This window comes from Leopardus geoffroyi, chromosome E1 (genome assembly GCF_018350155.1).
Source record: "Leopardus geoffroyi isolate Oge1 chromosome E1, O.geoffroyi_Oge1_pat1.0, whole genome shotgun sequence".
Lineage (NCBI taxonomy): Eukaryota > Metazoa > Chordata > Mammalia > Carnivora > Felidae > Leopardus > Leopardus geoffroyi.
Genome location: NC_059330.1, coordinates 56,109,703 through 56,122,746, shown reverse-complemented (window position 1 = coordinate 56,122,746; position 13,044 = coordinate 56,109,703). Strand labels below are relative to the sequence as shown.

Genomic DNA, 13,044 nt, shown 5'->3' with positions numbered 1-13,044 from the left:
AGGCCTATAGCCACAGCTGCCTCATGTGTACGAGAGCAGGAGAGTGAATAGCCCACCTCTGGCCCAGTTCAGAGCTGGGGGTGGAGAAACGCCCCCTTGAGCCCAGAAATGTCGGTAGGGCCCAGTGAGGGGCAGGCCACAGCGCAGCCAGAGGGCGTGGCGAAAAAACCAGCAGGACCGACCCACTCGTGGATTCGGTGCAGAAAACGTATTCCCCCTCACCCACAGCCCGGAAGTCGGGGTGTTCTGCCTCCTAGGCATCCCCCAGGTGACTGGAGTGGGAGTGCCCTCTCTCCGTGGTCTCTAGGGTCCAGCACCCTGCAGAAGGAGTTCTGAGAAGCCTGGCTACCCTATGTGGCCTGACTCAGGCCCCTGTCTCCTGGTGCCCAGGGCCTCCTGGCCCAAGGCCCAACAGCAGTAGTCGCAGAAATGGGGGCCAGATGCCTGGTGCACAGTGGTGAGAAGTTCAGGAGCATGGTAGGGGTTGTGTGCAGGTGTCGGCCCCACCCGCACAGCGCAGGAATGAGTAGCCAGTTCAGGGAAGACAGATGCTTGAGGTGCACGTGCACACATCACTTGGGTGATGACGGGTTTATTTCACGCTCTGCTTTCACGGCTATCAGAAGGGAGAACTCAGGGTGGCCTGGGATCCTCCGGGCTTCGGAGAAGAGTCGACCTCCTCCTTTCTCCAGAGACGCTGTCATGGCCCTTCCCCTGGGTGCGCAGCCCCGGGCCCTGAGCTGTCACAGCCTGGGCTGCCCGCCATGGGGCACGGCCTTGCCGGGAGCTGGGTCAGACTTGCACGTCGCCCACATCCAGAGCCCGATGAAGAAAAACTGGCTGCACACTACACCCACCACATACACCAGGAAGAAGACGTGGTCGGCAGCCTCGGCCCGGCTCCTTCTCGACCCCTTCACTCTGGGGGCTCCTGGTGGGGGGAGATGCAGGAAAAGGCGGTGTTTTTCGGGGCTCGCCCAACATGCCGGCTCGGAGCAGAAGAGTGAACCCTGCGGGCCGTCCGCCTGTATCTGTGCCTTCCTTAGATTTACAGCTAATGAATATTGGGGTCTGGCCCATTCCAGGCCATCTTGAGCTGCAGAAACAGGCTCCTAGAGGCATAGGGCTATCTCCGGGAGTTTGAAGTCACCTGGGCCCTTACGGAAGCTAACCTGGCTCCCTGCTCCAGACCCGCGTCTTCCAAGGACGGACACGGTGGAGCCCAGGGACCGTGGAGCTAGCAGAGTAAATGCGCGGAGCCGCCAGCCTAGTGACCCCCGCCTCAGCCCTGGGTGTGGGGCCTCCCGGCCCTGCCCTGTCACACCCACTCCTACCCTTATTCCTCCCTCTACCCCGTTCCAGGAAGGGGCTCCTGCCCACCTTCAGGATTTGGCTCTGAGTCCCCGTGACCGTGCTGCTCCACTCTAGGGGTTGGGCTGGGGCCGCTCTTGGCCCTGAGGTCGCCCCGGGCCAGCAGCGCGGCCAGCAGCACGGTCTCCATGGTGCTGGCAAAGAGCAGCAGCAGCAGCACAGTGAAGTAGTAAACTGGGGGCAGGAGGGCGGGGTGGGCAGGTCAAGGCCAGGCCTGCACCTCTGCGCCCAGGAAGCTGAGCAGAGGCCCACCGCAGCCCAGGGCCGGGGGAGGGGCGCGGGACTTACTGAGCAGTGGGTTGCAGGAGGAGGAGCTGGGCAGGGCCTGCACCAGGGAGGAGTGGAAGACCAGGTAGCCCAGCAGCAGGGTCACCTTGTAGGCAATGCGCTCGGTGGCCTGGAGGGGCAGTAGCCCCCCGCACATGTCAGCCAACAGCAGGGCCTCCCCGGGTACCAGCAGAGCTATGATGGCCTTCAGCGCTGTGTTCTGCAGGCGCAGCTGGTAGGAAGGAAGTTGGGGCTTTGGGGGGGAGGAGGGGGTGTACAGGGGGGCTTGGGCACTTGCACGGTGACACCATGGCCTCCGACTGCACGCGTGACGCCCCCATCAGCCCTCTGTCAGCCGCGCCGCGACTCACCGTCACCTGGAAGCAGGGCACCAGCTGCTGGGGTGGGACTTGGGTTTTCAGATCCCGAACTACGTATTCCCTCTTGACGCTCACAATCTCGTTCACCGCGTGTGCCCGGAACTCCAGCTCCAGGGCTGGAAGGGGTGAGGGTGAGAGTGGCCAAGTAGGAAGGAGGTACCCCTGTCCCCGAATCTCTCTCGGGAGCAAAGGTGCAGGGACTAGCTGGAGTCGGGGGGGGGGGGGTGGTGAGGCAAGGGGTGGGGTTTCTGGGCCAAGCTGGATGTCACCCTTGGGTCCGTGGGATATTTTACTGGGTGACTACGCCTTCGGAATGCTTCCAGGAATAAGGCTGCAGCAACCTAGGTCTCTGGGCTCCATCAGAGTGGCCCGGACACTGCGGTTTGGCCCTGGCCGTTGAGGGCAGCTGCGCTGGGGTAGCTGAGGGGAGACTAAAGGGGGCTGCAGCCAGAGCAGGGGAGAGCTGGGAGGTGGGCTGCCGTTTGGGAGGTACAGGTGAGAAGCATGCTCTGTTCTAGGATCTCTTCAGCTCCCCTAGACTGGTGTGAGCACAGGCCGGCTGCCCCCCGTGTCTGTGTCGGGTGGATGTCGGCAGAAGGCCAGAGGCTCCCCCCTCCCCCCAGCTCCTGTCCCATCAGCACCAGTGTTTCCGAGAGCGTAGAAGCTGAGGTTGCAGTCGCTCTGGTCCCTGGGGAAGTGGAGGAGCTCAAAATCACAGTTGGTCTCGGTGGTGAGGGTCAAGTACAGGTCAACGTGGCCGTCGGGGTCCACTCGGGCCCTCGGGCTCTGACCCTGCCAGTCCACCCAGAGCCTGTTGGGCACGGGGAAGACACACAGCCAGAGGCTCAGCCCCTTCTCAGAAGGGGGACGTGGGGGAGACCCCAGCGTAGCCCAGCTGCCCTCTGCTGCCATCTGGGTTCCAGAAGGGTGAGGGGGACATGGGGCAGTGAGGTGCACCTGTGGCCCGGCAGAGCCACCAGGAGGGGGATAGTCCCTAAGGAGGGCTTCCTGGCACAAGAACTCCCACCTCACTTACGCCTCCTGGATGGTGAGTCCTGGAGTCCAGAGTGAGTCCCAGGGCAGTGTGACTGCACGCCGTGGGCGCACACTCGCATTCCAGGCCAGGCGAGTGTCCAGCCAGGACTGGGGACACAAAGAAGCCACTAAGGCTCCCGCTCCCATAGACACACAGGCCCCCGGGCAGTTTGATGAAGGCTGGTACTCCTGAGCTGGACGAAGAGACGGTCCTCCCATCCCACCTTCCCAGCCCCTGGGCGCTCACCAGCCGAAGCAGCAGCATGGAGGACAGTGTGTACCGCAGGATGTCCTGAGGAAGTGGCAGGGCAGTGTGTCACCTGGGGCTGGGTGCTATGGGACAAAAGAAGGCAAGAGACCCCACCCATCGCCCCACTGGGCACCCAGCACCTGCTCCCTCCGTGGCCTGAGGACACTTACCACGTTAAACACGTTGGACACAAACACCCGCACGTCCACGAGCAGGGGCGCGCTCCCATTGTTCGGAATCTGGATGGTTTCCTGAACCTCCTGGGGCCAGTTGAGGTCGAAGTAGGATGGCCAGGCTGAAGAACGGAGGTGGAGGTCATTTGGGTGGGTGCCCTGGGGTCGAAATCCCAAAGCTTAAACGACTTTGCTCTCTCCACCTACCAACTGCCGGTGTTCTAAAGTCCCGCCCCTGGACCGAGGGCCCGGCGGTGGCGCTGAGCCTGAGGAAGGCCACGTGGAGCAGGAGCTGCAGGGCCATCTTCAGTGGCTGCGTGGAAGGCTGGATGGAGCCACGGGATCTAAACTGCTGCCTCTATTTCAGTTGTTTTGCTGGGGGACTGGGCAGTCAGGCAGGCAGCTGCTCTGTGCAAGGGCTCTGGGGCCTTGGAGTCAGCACCCTCCCACCCCCAACCCGGGTTCCGCAAACACCTGAAGACAAAGCACAGGATCCAGCCCCACCCATCCTGCACCTGCCTCGGCTTCCCTGCCCCACTCCATTTCCATCACCTAGAATCAGCTGTCCCCTTCAGAGATAGCCAAGGGGAGTGGGTAAGCACAGATTCCCCCTCCCGCCTTCCCCCTTGACCTAGTCCTTCCAATCCGGGCAGACGCCACGGGTCTTCCCTGCCTTTTTGCAAGCGGGTGCCTGGCTGGTTAAGTATTCGAGCCTTTGCCAAAGTGCCCTGCAATTAACACCATGAGATACGTACATCCTTGGGAGTTTTCTTGCCTCTCCTCAAACACTGAACCGGTTCCGTGTAAAAAGCCTCGAAAGGCTCAAGAACTCCAAGAGAGGGGCAAACCCTGGGCAGGTAGAGGTTAGATCCCCAGCAAAGCCCTGTGGCATTCCATGCAATTCTCAGCCTGCCCCCAGCAGTGCCTTAGAACTGCTCCTGGGTACCCTAGAGCACGGCGGGTGAGGGGCGCCTTCCCTGGCCCAGAAGAAATACCTAGCTGCCGGAGACTTGACCCCAGACAGAACGAAACCCCAAGGCTGAAAGTAGGCACTGATCAGTCTGCGGACACTGGGAAGGAGCCCCAGAAGGCTGGGAGCAGGGAGGGACCTCCCCCGCCCCCGCCACACACACACACACACACACACACACACACACTTGCTGGCTTAGGAGCGTTACTAGGAACACACTGTCTGCACTCGCTCATCGACCAACTTATCTCGCCAGCTTAAACGCTCTGCCTGCCTTTGTCGCACGCATAGGTGGCTGCTGGTTGGTGGATCTATATATACTTGGCGCCTCAGGTTGGCCGTGTGCAGAGAGCCTTGGTCCTCCTGTGCTTCCCGGCTTCAGTTAGGGATTTCCATGCTGACTTTTAACTCGGCTGCCTCTGGTGCCTTTGCCACTCTCTTTCCCTGTGGTTCATTAAAGCACGTTGCACCCATCCATCCACAGCTCCCCTGTCAAGTCCCAGAGGCTTCCAACCCGGAGCCTCGTAACCATGAGATGTGTGGAGACACGGCGCAACACCGCATGTAAAAAGGCTTGCGTATTTTATTAACAGATTTAATTCCCTCCCCTAACCACCGCTCCCTCCCCCTCTCCCCCCGCCAACCTCTGACTCCAATCCTTTAACACCAAAGCATACTCAATAAGTGCCCTCAGGTCGCATTCACTGCCGGGATGCCGTTGGGGGCATTTTGGTCCCGCCAGGATGGCCCGGGTACCAGGTTCAAGGCCGGGGGACTGCTGAGAGGTGCCAGCACAGGGGCGGAGGGCCCGGCAGCCTCGCTCACGTGCGTCCCGTCGGTGGACTCACGCTCTAGGACGCTGCTGCGGTGGGTCCCCTGTGCGGCGATGCACACGCGGCCTGAGGCTCTACGTGGGGCACGGCGCAGCAGACCTGCGCAGATCTTGCGGAAGCCCTTGCGGAAGTGCTTGGAGACGAGCGCGTAGACGATGGGGTTGACACAGGAGTTGGCATAGGAGACCAGGTGCGAGAGGATGCGCAGCGCGTACGTGGCAGGTGTAAGCGGGAAGCGGCCGAACCACACGCAGAGGATGAGCGCGTGGTGAGGCATCCAACAGAGGCAGAAGAGCACAGCCACGATGATGATCATGCGCGTCACCTTGCGCTTGGCGCGCCGGGCGCTCGAACCGGCGGCCACCGGGTCGACCGTTCGCCACAGGTAGCGCAGGGTGCGCGCGTAGGTCAGGCCGAGCACCAGCACGGGAAGCAGGTAGCTGAAGACAAAGGTGCAGAGGTCCATGGCGCGGCGACGAGGCGCGCTCCACGCCGGGTGGCACACAGTCAGGTTGGCCAACCTCGACTGGCGGTAGTAACTCAGGTAGGGCCCGGAGAAGAGCAGCGACAGCCCCCAGATGAGCCCGATGGCAGCCAGCGCGTTGCGAGGCGTGCGCAGCTCTCGGGAGTGCAGCGGGTAGCGGATGGCCAGATACCTGTGCGTCAGGCCCGGAAGAGAGACGGGTGAACAGGTGAATTCGAGGGGGTGGGGGTGGGGGGGTGGGGAAGGGGGCAGGGTCAGACCTTTAAACCTTGACCTCACCTTCTCTCAAAGAAGGTCCCTAGCGCACGGTCGCACCGCACCGGCCAGAGCATCCCAGACACTCTCAGGTGCCTCGAGATGCAGGGCGGGACCGGCAGCAGGAAAGTGCGTGTAGGTCACTCATCTGGTCTTCCCGGGACTATAACCACCGTCAGAGTCCACCAGGGAGGGCACCCCAAGGTTTAACCGGCTTTGGGGTTCCGGGAGGCTGTCATTACCCAAGAGTGCCTGTGCCCAGAGAGGTAGGAGCGGACAGCCTGGAGGCACCGCGAGGTACCTGGAGGGAATTCCTTAGAGAAGCCGACGCTCTATGGGTCCCACCAGAGCTCTCAGAACCGGAACCGACACACTCCGCGCTCAGTGGAAGTGGGAGCTATATGGGGGAGGTGGCCTCACCTCCCTGCCTGTCCAGGGGAGGTCGGGAGGACGTGAGGGTAGAGGGACCTGGAGAAATCATGGAGTCAGACCCAGATTTCCTCCCCAGGAACCATCCAGGTGGCCAGTGGAGAGGAGGGAGACCCTCCAGCACCCTCTTCTCTCTGCCTTTGACCCTGGGCCTGGAGGGGTGTGTGTGTGTGTGGTGGGAGGGTGTCTAGGGACCCTCCGATGTGCCAGCTTCAACTTTGGCCTGGGCCCTTTAGAAGGACTCAAATTCCTCAGTCTGGACTAGAGTCAACTGCGCCCAGCAAACCGTGGATTCGAGGCTAGCGAGGTGGAGGTGCCTGAGTTTGACGCCAGGAAACAGACCATTGGTTCCACGCACACGATTACTGGATGGGCCACTCTGAACAAGTCACTTCTGAACTCGATCTCATCTGTAGATTGGGCATGGTAATCCTTCCCATCCCAACTTCACAGGGGCACTGAGCTCAAAAGAGACACGGGAAAACGCTCTGTGTCAGAAAACGCTGCGCTCTCAGGCGCCGGTGGCGCTGGAGAGCTGAGGTCTCCAGCGTGGAGCGGTGAGGACGCACCTAAGGGGACACCGCGGTCCCCCATTCTTATTCCCCCTTTTCCTTCTCCACGTCAGTTTGTCTTTCACTCTCTTCCGGTCCCTTTGCCTTCTTAGTGTCCTTGTCTACTCTCCATGTGTCCCTCCTAGAGTCCCGCTCCCTTCTGTGGCCCCCATCTGGGTGTCTGACCACCCCCCCCCGGGGGGGGGCCGCCAGGGCGCTCGCTCACCTGTCCAGGGAGACAGCGGCCAGCGTGAAGCTGCTGGCGTACATGGTGAGGAAGATGAGGAAATGCACGGCCTTGCAGAGCAGCGAGCCGAACACCCAGCCGTCCAGGGTGTAGATGGTGGCCTGGAAAGGCACGCAGCACACGATGAAGCACAGGTCGGCCACGCCCAGGTTGAGGATGAACAGGTTGGTGGTGCTGACCGCCTGGCCGCCGCGCAGCAGCACGGCCAGCACCAGCGCGTTGCCCACGGTGCCCACCAAGAAGATGAGCACGAACAACATGGGCACGATAACCGCCTCGGGCTGCCAGCTGTCCCTGCCATTCGCCTCACTGGCGTCCTCGGCCCGCGGGCCACCAGAGCCATTCATGGCGTCCCCGACCCCGAGGCTGCCAGGGCTCCTGCCGCCGTCTGAGTTCCGGCGAGCGCGCAGCTCCCGCGGCTCCAGCCGCTGCAGGCGAGTCGCCGGAGCTGCGGGCGGAGTGAGCCTCGCCTGGCTGGGGCGGGGAGGTGGGGGTGCGCTGGGGTCAGGGGGAGGAGCGAGCAGCCCGAGGGGTGGGTTGAGCCCCGCGCTGGGGGGGAAGGGCTCTCGGGTGGCCCACCCCGGGGACAGGGGCCGCTGGTGCCTGCTCTCCCGTCGGCGCGCTCCAGCACCCAGCCGGCCGGTGTCGCGCCGAGAGAGGAACTGACCTCCCGGCCGTGCGCGGGAGTGGTGGGGGGACCGGCCCCTGGGGCCTGCGGGCGCGCCGTGGGGCCGGGAGCGCGCGCCTGGGACCACGCATACCTCGCCCTGCAGTCTGGCCGGCGCTCCAGGCCTCCCGGGGCTGGCTGGGGGCGTCCCCGGGGGGCCCCTAAGGGGTGGGGAGGAGGTGACAAGAGGCGGAGGTGGGCGGAGGGGACTCGGCTTTCCCCATCCGGTTAGGGGGACGGCACTGCCGCCCCCCTTCTGTGTATCAGTTTCTGCCCTTGGCGCTGTGCCTCAGTTTCTTCAGCTGTAACATGGGATCATAGTCCCTTCCGGGAGGGCTCTGGTGAGCATGGGATGAGATGTGTGAACTGAAGCCCGTTCGTTGAATCTCAGTGAATCAAATTCCTGTCTCCTTGCCCCAGTCAGATATCCAAAAAGGGAAAACATGAAGGAAATACTAAACAGCAGAGTCCCATGCACCAGGAGCATTTTCCTACAAGGCCAGGAGGGTGTTTAGGTTGCAATAAAACTTAATATTTGTTTCTAATTTTGACACATTAGGCATCAAGCGCTGGTGATGTAGAATCATTACTGTTTCTACAGAATTACCCACCTCCCCTCTCCTGGTTCACTGGGTCTGAAATTCACCACCCTCTGCCACTGTCGCTTGGTTTCTGCTTCATCTTTCCCTGCCCTGTTCATGGGGTCCCAATCTGGAACATTCTTTTTCCTCTCCACTCCCCACCCCCCCTCCCCCCAGGATCTCAGCCCCCAAAGCCCTACTCCTACACTTTTGGGCAGGGAAACGTTATCCAGACCCTTGCCCTGCCTGCCTACTCATGGAATAGGAAGATACTAACAGTTCATGTTTATGAGATGCTTGCCATTCGGTTTTTCAGTATGAATTTTTTTTAAGTCTATTTATTTATTTTGAGAGAATGTGCGCCCACAGGTGCACACACCCTTGAGCCGGGGGTGGTCAGAGAGAGAGGGAGAGAAAGAGAATCCCAAGCAGGCTCTGCACTGTCAGCACAGAGCCTGATGCGGGGCTCGAACTCATGAATCATGATATCGTGACCTGAGCCAAAGTCAGATGCTTAACCAACTGAATCACCCAGGTGCCCCTTCAGTAACAGGTCATTTTTTCCTGCAGGAAAAGTAGATCAGGGTAAGGGAATTGGGAGTACCATAGTGGTAGAAGTGGTGCTCTTTGAAATAGGGGGGCCAGGCAGACCTCATTAGGAAGGTGACATTTAGACAAACACTTGAAGGAGGTGAGGGAGCTAGAGTAGCAGATATCTGGGGGAAGAGCATTCCAGAGGCAGCAGTCAGTGCAAAGGTCCCAAAGCAGGAGTGTGCCTGTATCCCTAAATAAGGAGGCTGCTATGGCTTGAGTTGATAAACGAGGAGATTGACAGGGGAGGAGGTGACAGGTAGGGCTTTTTTGGTTGCAAGGAACGTGCCTTCCAGTCTGAGCAGAACGAGGGGCCACTGCAGACTTCCGGCTAGCTAGAGGATTAATACCATCCGACTTACTTTTTAAAAAGATCTTTATTGAAATATAATCCTCATGTCATGCCATTTGCCCACTTAAAGTTTGCATTTGGTTTTTAATATATTCACAGTTTTGCAGCCATCACCACAATCAATTTTAGAACGTTCTCCAAAGAAATCCCTGCTCTTTAGCCATCAACCTCCAATCTCCACCCCCACCTCAGCCCTAGGCAGCCAGTTACAGATTTGTCTCTATAGATTTGCCTTTTCTGAACATTAATGTGTCTGTATATATATATATATATATATATATATATATATATATATATATACACACACACATACATACATATATATACATGTATATACATTATATATAGTTTTACTTTTATTTATTTATTTTTTATTTTTTTTATTAAAAAAATTTTTTTTAACGTTTATTTATTTTTGAGACAGAGAGAGAGCATGAACAGGGGAGGGTCAGAGAGAGGGAGACACAGAATCTGAAACAGGCTCCAGGTTCTGAGCTGTCAGCACAGAGTCCGACGTGGGGCTCGAACTCACGGACTGCGAGATCATGACCTGAGCTGAAGTCGGCCGCTTAACCGACTGAGCCACCCAGGCGCCCCATAGTTTTACTTTTAAATGTAACTTATTTTTATTTATTTTATTTTTTAAGGTTTATTTATTTGTTTAATCTCTAACCCTAACCCTAAATTTAATCTCTACATCCAATGTGGGGCTCAAACCCATGACCCCAAGATCAAGAATCACATGCTCTGCTGACTGAGCATGTCACAGTTTTGCAGCCATCACCACAATCAGTTTTAGAATGTTCTCCAAAGAAATTCCTGCTCCTTAGCCATCAACCTCCAATCTCCACTCCCACCTCAGCTGTAGGCAGCCAGTTACAACTCCTGACTAAGCCAGGCACCCCTGGACATTTCATATAAATGGAATCACACAGTATGTGGTCCTTTGTGTGACTTTATTCACTTAGCATAATAGTTTAAAGATGCATCTGCATTGTAGCATGTATCAGTGCTTCATTGCTTTTTTAGGGCCAAATAATATTCCATTGTATGGTCATATCAATTCTCTCTACCCATTCATTTGTTGATGGACATTTAGGAGACATATTTTTAAATTTTTTAAATTTTTTCATATTTTTTAAAGTTTATTTACTTATCTTGCGGGGGAGGGGCAGAGATGGAGAGAGAGAAAATCCCAAGCAGGCTCTGAGCTGCCAGCGTGGAGCCTGACTTGGGGCCTGATCCCACAAACCATGAGACCTCGAACTGAGCCAAAATCAAGCGTTGGACGCTTAACGTAGTGAGTCACCCAGGCACCCCAGGAGACTTTCTTAAAAGATTTTATTTCATTTTCTAGTATTCTCTACATCTAATGCGGGGTTTGTACCCACAACTTGATATCAAGAGTCACATGCTCCACTGACTGAGCCAGCCAGATGCCCTGAGACTTATTTTTTTTAAGATTTATTTTTAATTGTGGTAAAATGCACAAAACATACAATTTGCCTTCTTAGACACTTTAAAGTATACGATTCAGTAGTATTAAGTAAATTCACAAGCAAATTGTTGTGCAACCAATCTCCAGGACTTTTTAATCCTGCAGAATCAAACCTCTGTATCTATTAAACAATAATCCCCCATTTTTCCTTCCCCTCCCCCCCTCCCCTCCCCCAGCAACCACCAGTGTACTTTCTATGAATTTGACTACACTAAATACTCCATATAAGTGGAATCACATAATACTAGTTTTTTTTTTGACTGGCTTACTTAGCACAATTATTTTCAAGCTTCATCCATGTTGTAGCATGTGGCTTAATACTATTCCATTGTATGGGTGTACCATTTTTAGTTTATTCCTGAGGGCCACTGGGTTCCTTCTCCCTGTTGCGTTTTTGTGAATAATGCCGCTATGAACATGAATGTACAAATATCTCTTGGAGACCTTGCTTTTAATTCTTTTGAATATATACCCAGAAGTGGGGTTGCCAGATCATATGGTAATTCTTTAATGTTTCAAAAAACAGTCATACTGTTTTACAGCACTTTACGTTGGCACCAAAAGGGCACCAGGGTCCTGATTTCTCCATATCTTTGCTAATACATGTTATTTTCTGTTATTTGTTTTACAAAATAGTAACCATCCAAAATAAATAAATAAAAATAGTAATCATCCTAATGGGTGTGAGGTGATAGTTCATTGTGGCTTTGATTTGCATTTCCCTAATGATTAGTGACACTGAGTAGAGACTTACTTTAAATTGCTTCATTTTATCTTCATAAAAACCGTCCTAATTGGTTATCTCCATTTCACAGGGGAGGGAAAAGATTTAGAGGGAGACTAAGTTATTTGCCCAACATCTTCCGACCAGTAATGGGGGAGACAGGGTCTGAGACGTAGGACTCAGACCCCAAAGCCCACAGTGCCATACTGCAGAGCAAAGATTCAGTGTCCCTCGCCCCAACACTTCTTCCTCCTGAACTGCTTGAATTGCTCGCTCCAAAGACCAGAGACACAGGTCCCCTGCAGTCTAAGTTCCTACACCTGGTGGCCGCTTGATGACCCCCTGACCCCACCAGAGCCATGGCATTCTCAGGGTCGGCCCCAGAGGAAAGCTTAGAGGCGGTTCCCTCACAGGGAGAGTGCTTCATTCGGGTAGGATGGGAACCCCATCTCTCGAGTATCCAGGGAGGTAGACACCCCGAAATCCAGTCCTTAGCTAACCGCTCCCTCCCTCTGTGCTTGAGACGTGAGCCCGATGCCCCGTGCAGGGAGGCAGGAGCGGGGAGTTGGGGGCGGGGGTCCATCTCCCGATCCTCAGCCTTAGGTGGAGGAGGAGAGGATGATTGGCTCCGAAAAGATCTCAAAACCTCTAGTCTCCCCAGCCTCCCGGCAAGGACGAGCCCCAAACCCGCTCACCATCACGGCAGGCCGCCCCAACCCCAGCCGACGCGCAGGCGCACTCCAACAAGTGCGTCTCGCCTGCGGCCCGGGACGTCGGCGGCGGAGTCCGCCACTATCCCGTCAGGCCGTCTGGGCAGGCCTCGCTCTTTTCCTCCTCCGTCGTCCCGCCTCCTCTATCCCGTCTGGCTCTGCGGCGCAGGGGCAAGATGGCTGCTGAGAAACAGGTTCCCGGTGGCGGCAGCGGCGGCGGCGGTAGTGGTGGTAGCGGCGGTGGACGCGGTGCCGGAGGAGACGAAAATAAGGAAAACGAACGGCCTTCAGCCGGATCGAAGGCAAACAAAGAATTCGGGGATAGCCTGAGTTTGGAGAGTATCCTAGAGTAATCGGGCCTAACTCGCAATGACTACGTGTCGATATGCATGGCCGGGGGCGGGAGACGCGGCGGGTCCCGGCACGTCCCAGACAGGAGCGGCCGAGGGTTGCAGTTTCTCTCGCCGTTACTTTCTGGCGCTCAGAGTTCCAGGGTCTGTATTTCGATCGGTCTTTTCTCGCATCTCATTCGCCTTCCAGGCTGGGGAAACGTCCGGTTCTTTCTCGTGGCCCCAGGAGGTTGGGCAGATTTCTGCAGTGTCCCCCCTCAGTTGCCTGCTTGGAGGGCTGGTGACAGGGATGACACTCTGGCCACCCCAGTGAGCTCCTGTCTTGG

The 13,044-nt window shown here is 56.8% G+C and overlaps 3 protein-coding genes across 3 annotated transcripts in view; 1 reads left to right on the top strand and 2 right to left on the bottom strand.

Annotated features, from left to right (window-relative positions):
• Positions 1-743: 743 nt before the first annotated feature.
• On the bottom strand, positions 744-4,365 carry ZACN (zinc activated ion channel). The gene is made up of 9 exons (XM_045489687.1): positions 3,684-4,365; positions 3,474-3,598; positions 3,301-3,345; positions 3,055-3,161; positions 2,660-2,829; positions 2,010-2,134; positions 1,660-1,870; positions 1,381-1,545; positions 744-931 (listed from the first exon to the last, which is right to left on the bottom strand). The coding sequence occupies exons 1-9, from the start codon at positions 3,778-3,780 to the stop codon at positions 744-746; spliced, it is 1,233 nt and encodes a 410-aa protein (XP_045345643.1). The 5' UTR covers positions 3,781-4,365.
• Positions 4,366-5,096: 731 nt separating this feature from the next.
• Positions 5,097-8,482, bottom strand: GALR2 (galanin receptor 2). Its single transcript, XM_045489677.1, has 2 exons — positions 7,225-8,482; positions 5,097-5,935 (listed from the first exon to the last, which is right to left on the bottom strand). Exons 1-2 carry the CDS (start codon positions 7,590-7,592, stop codon positions 5,137-5,139), a joined length of 1,167 nt encoding a protein of 388 aa, XP_045345633.1. The 5' UTR covers positions 7,593-8,482; the 3' UTR covers positions 5,097-5,136.
• A 4,033-nt stretch (positions 8,483-12,515) lies between these two features.
• Positions 12,516-13,044, top strand: part of SRP68 (signal recognition particle 68) — a 38,491-nt gene continuing 37,962 nt past the window's right edge. Inside the window, exon 1 of the mRNA XM_045489662.1 lies at positions 12,516-12,707. Within this exon, the coding sequence (XP_045345618.1) occupies positions 12,545-12,707 (163 nt within the window). The 5' untranslated portion in view covers positions 12,516-12,544. The remainder of the gene's footprint in view (positions 12,708-13,044) is intronic.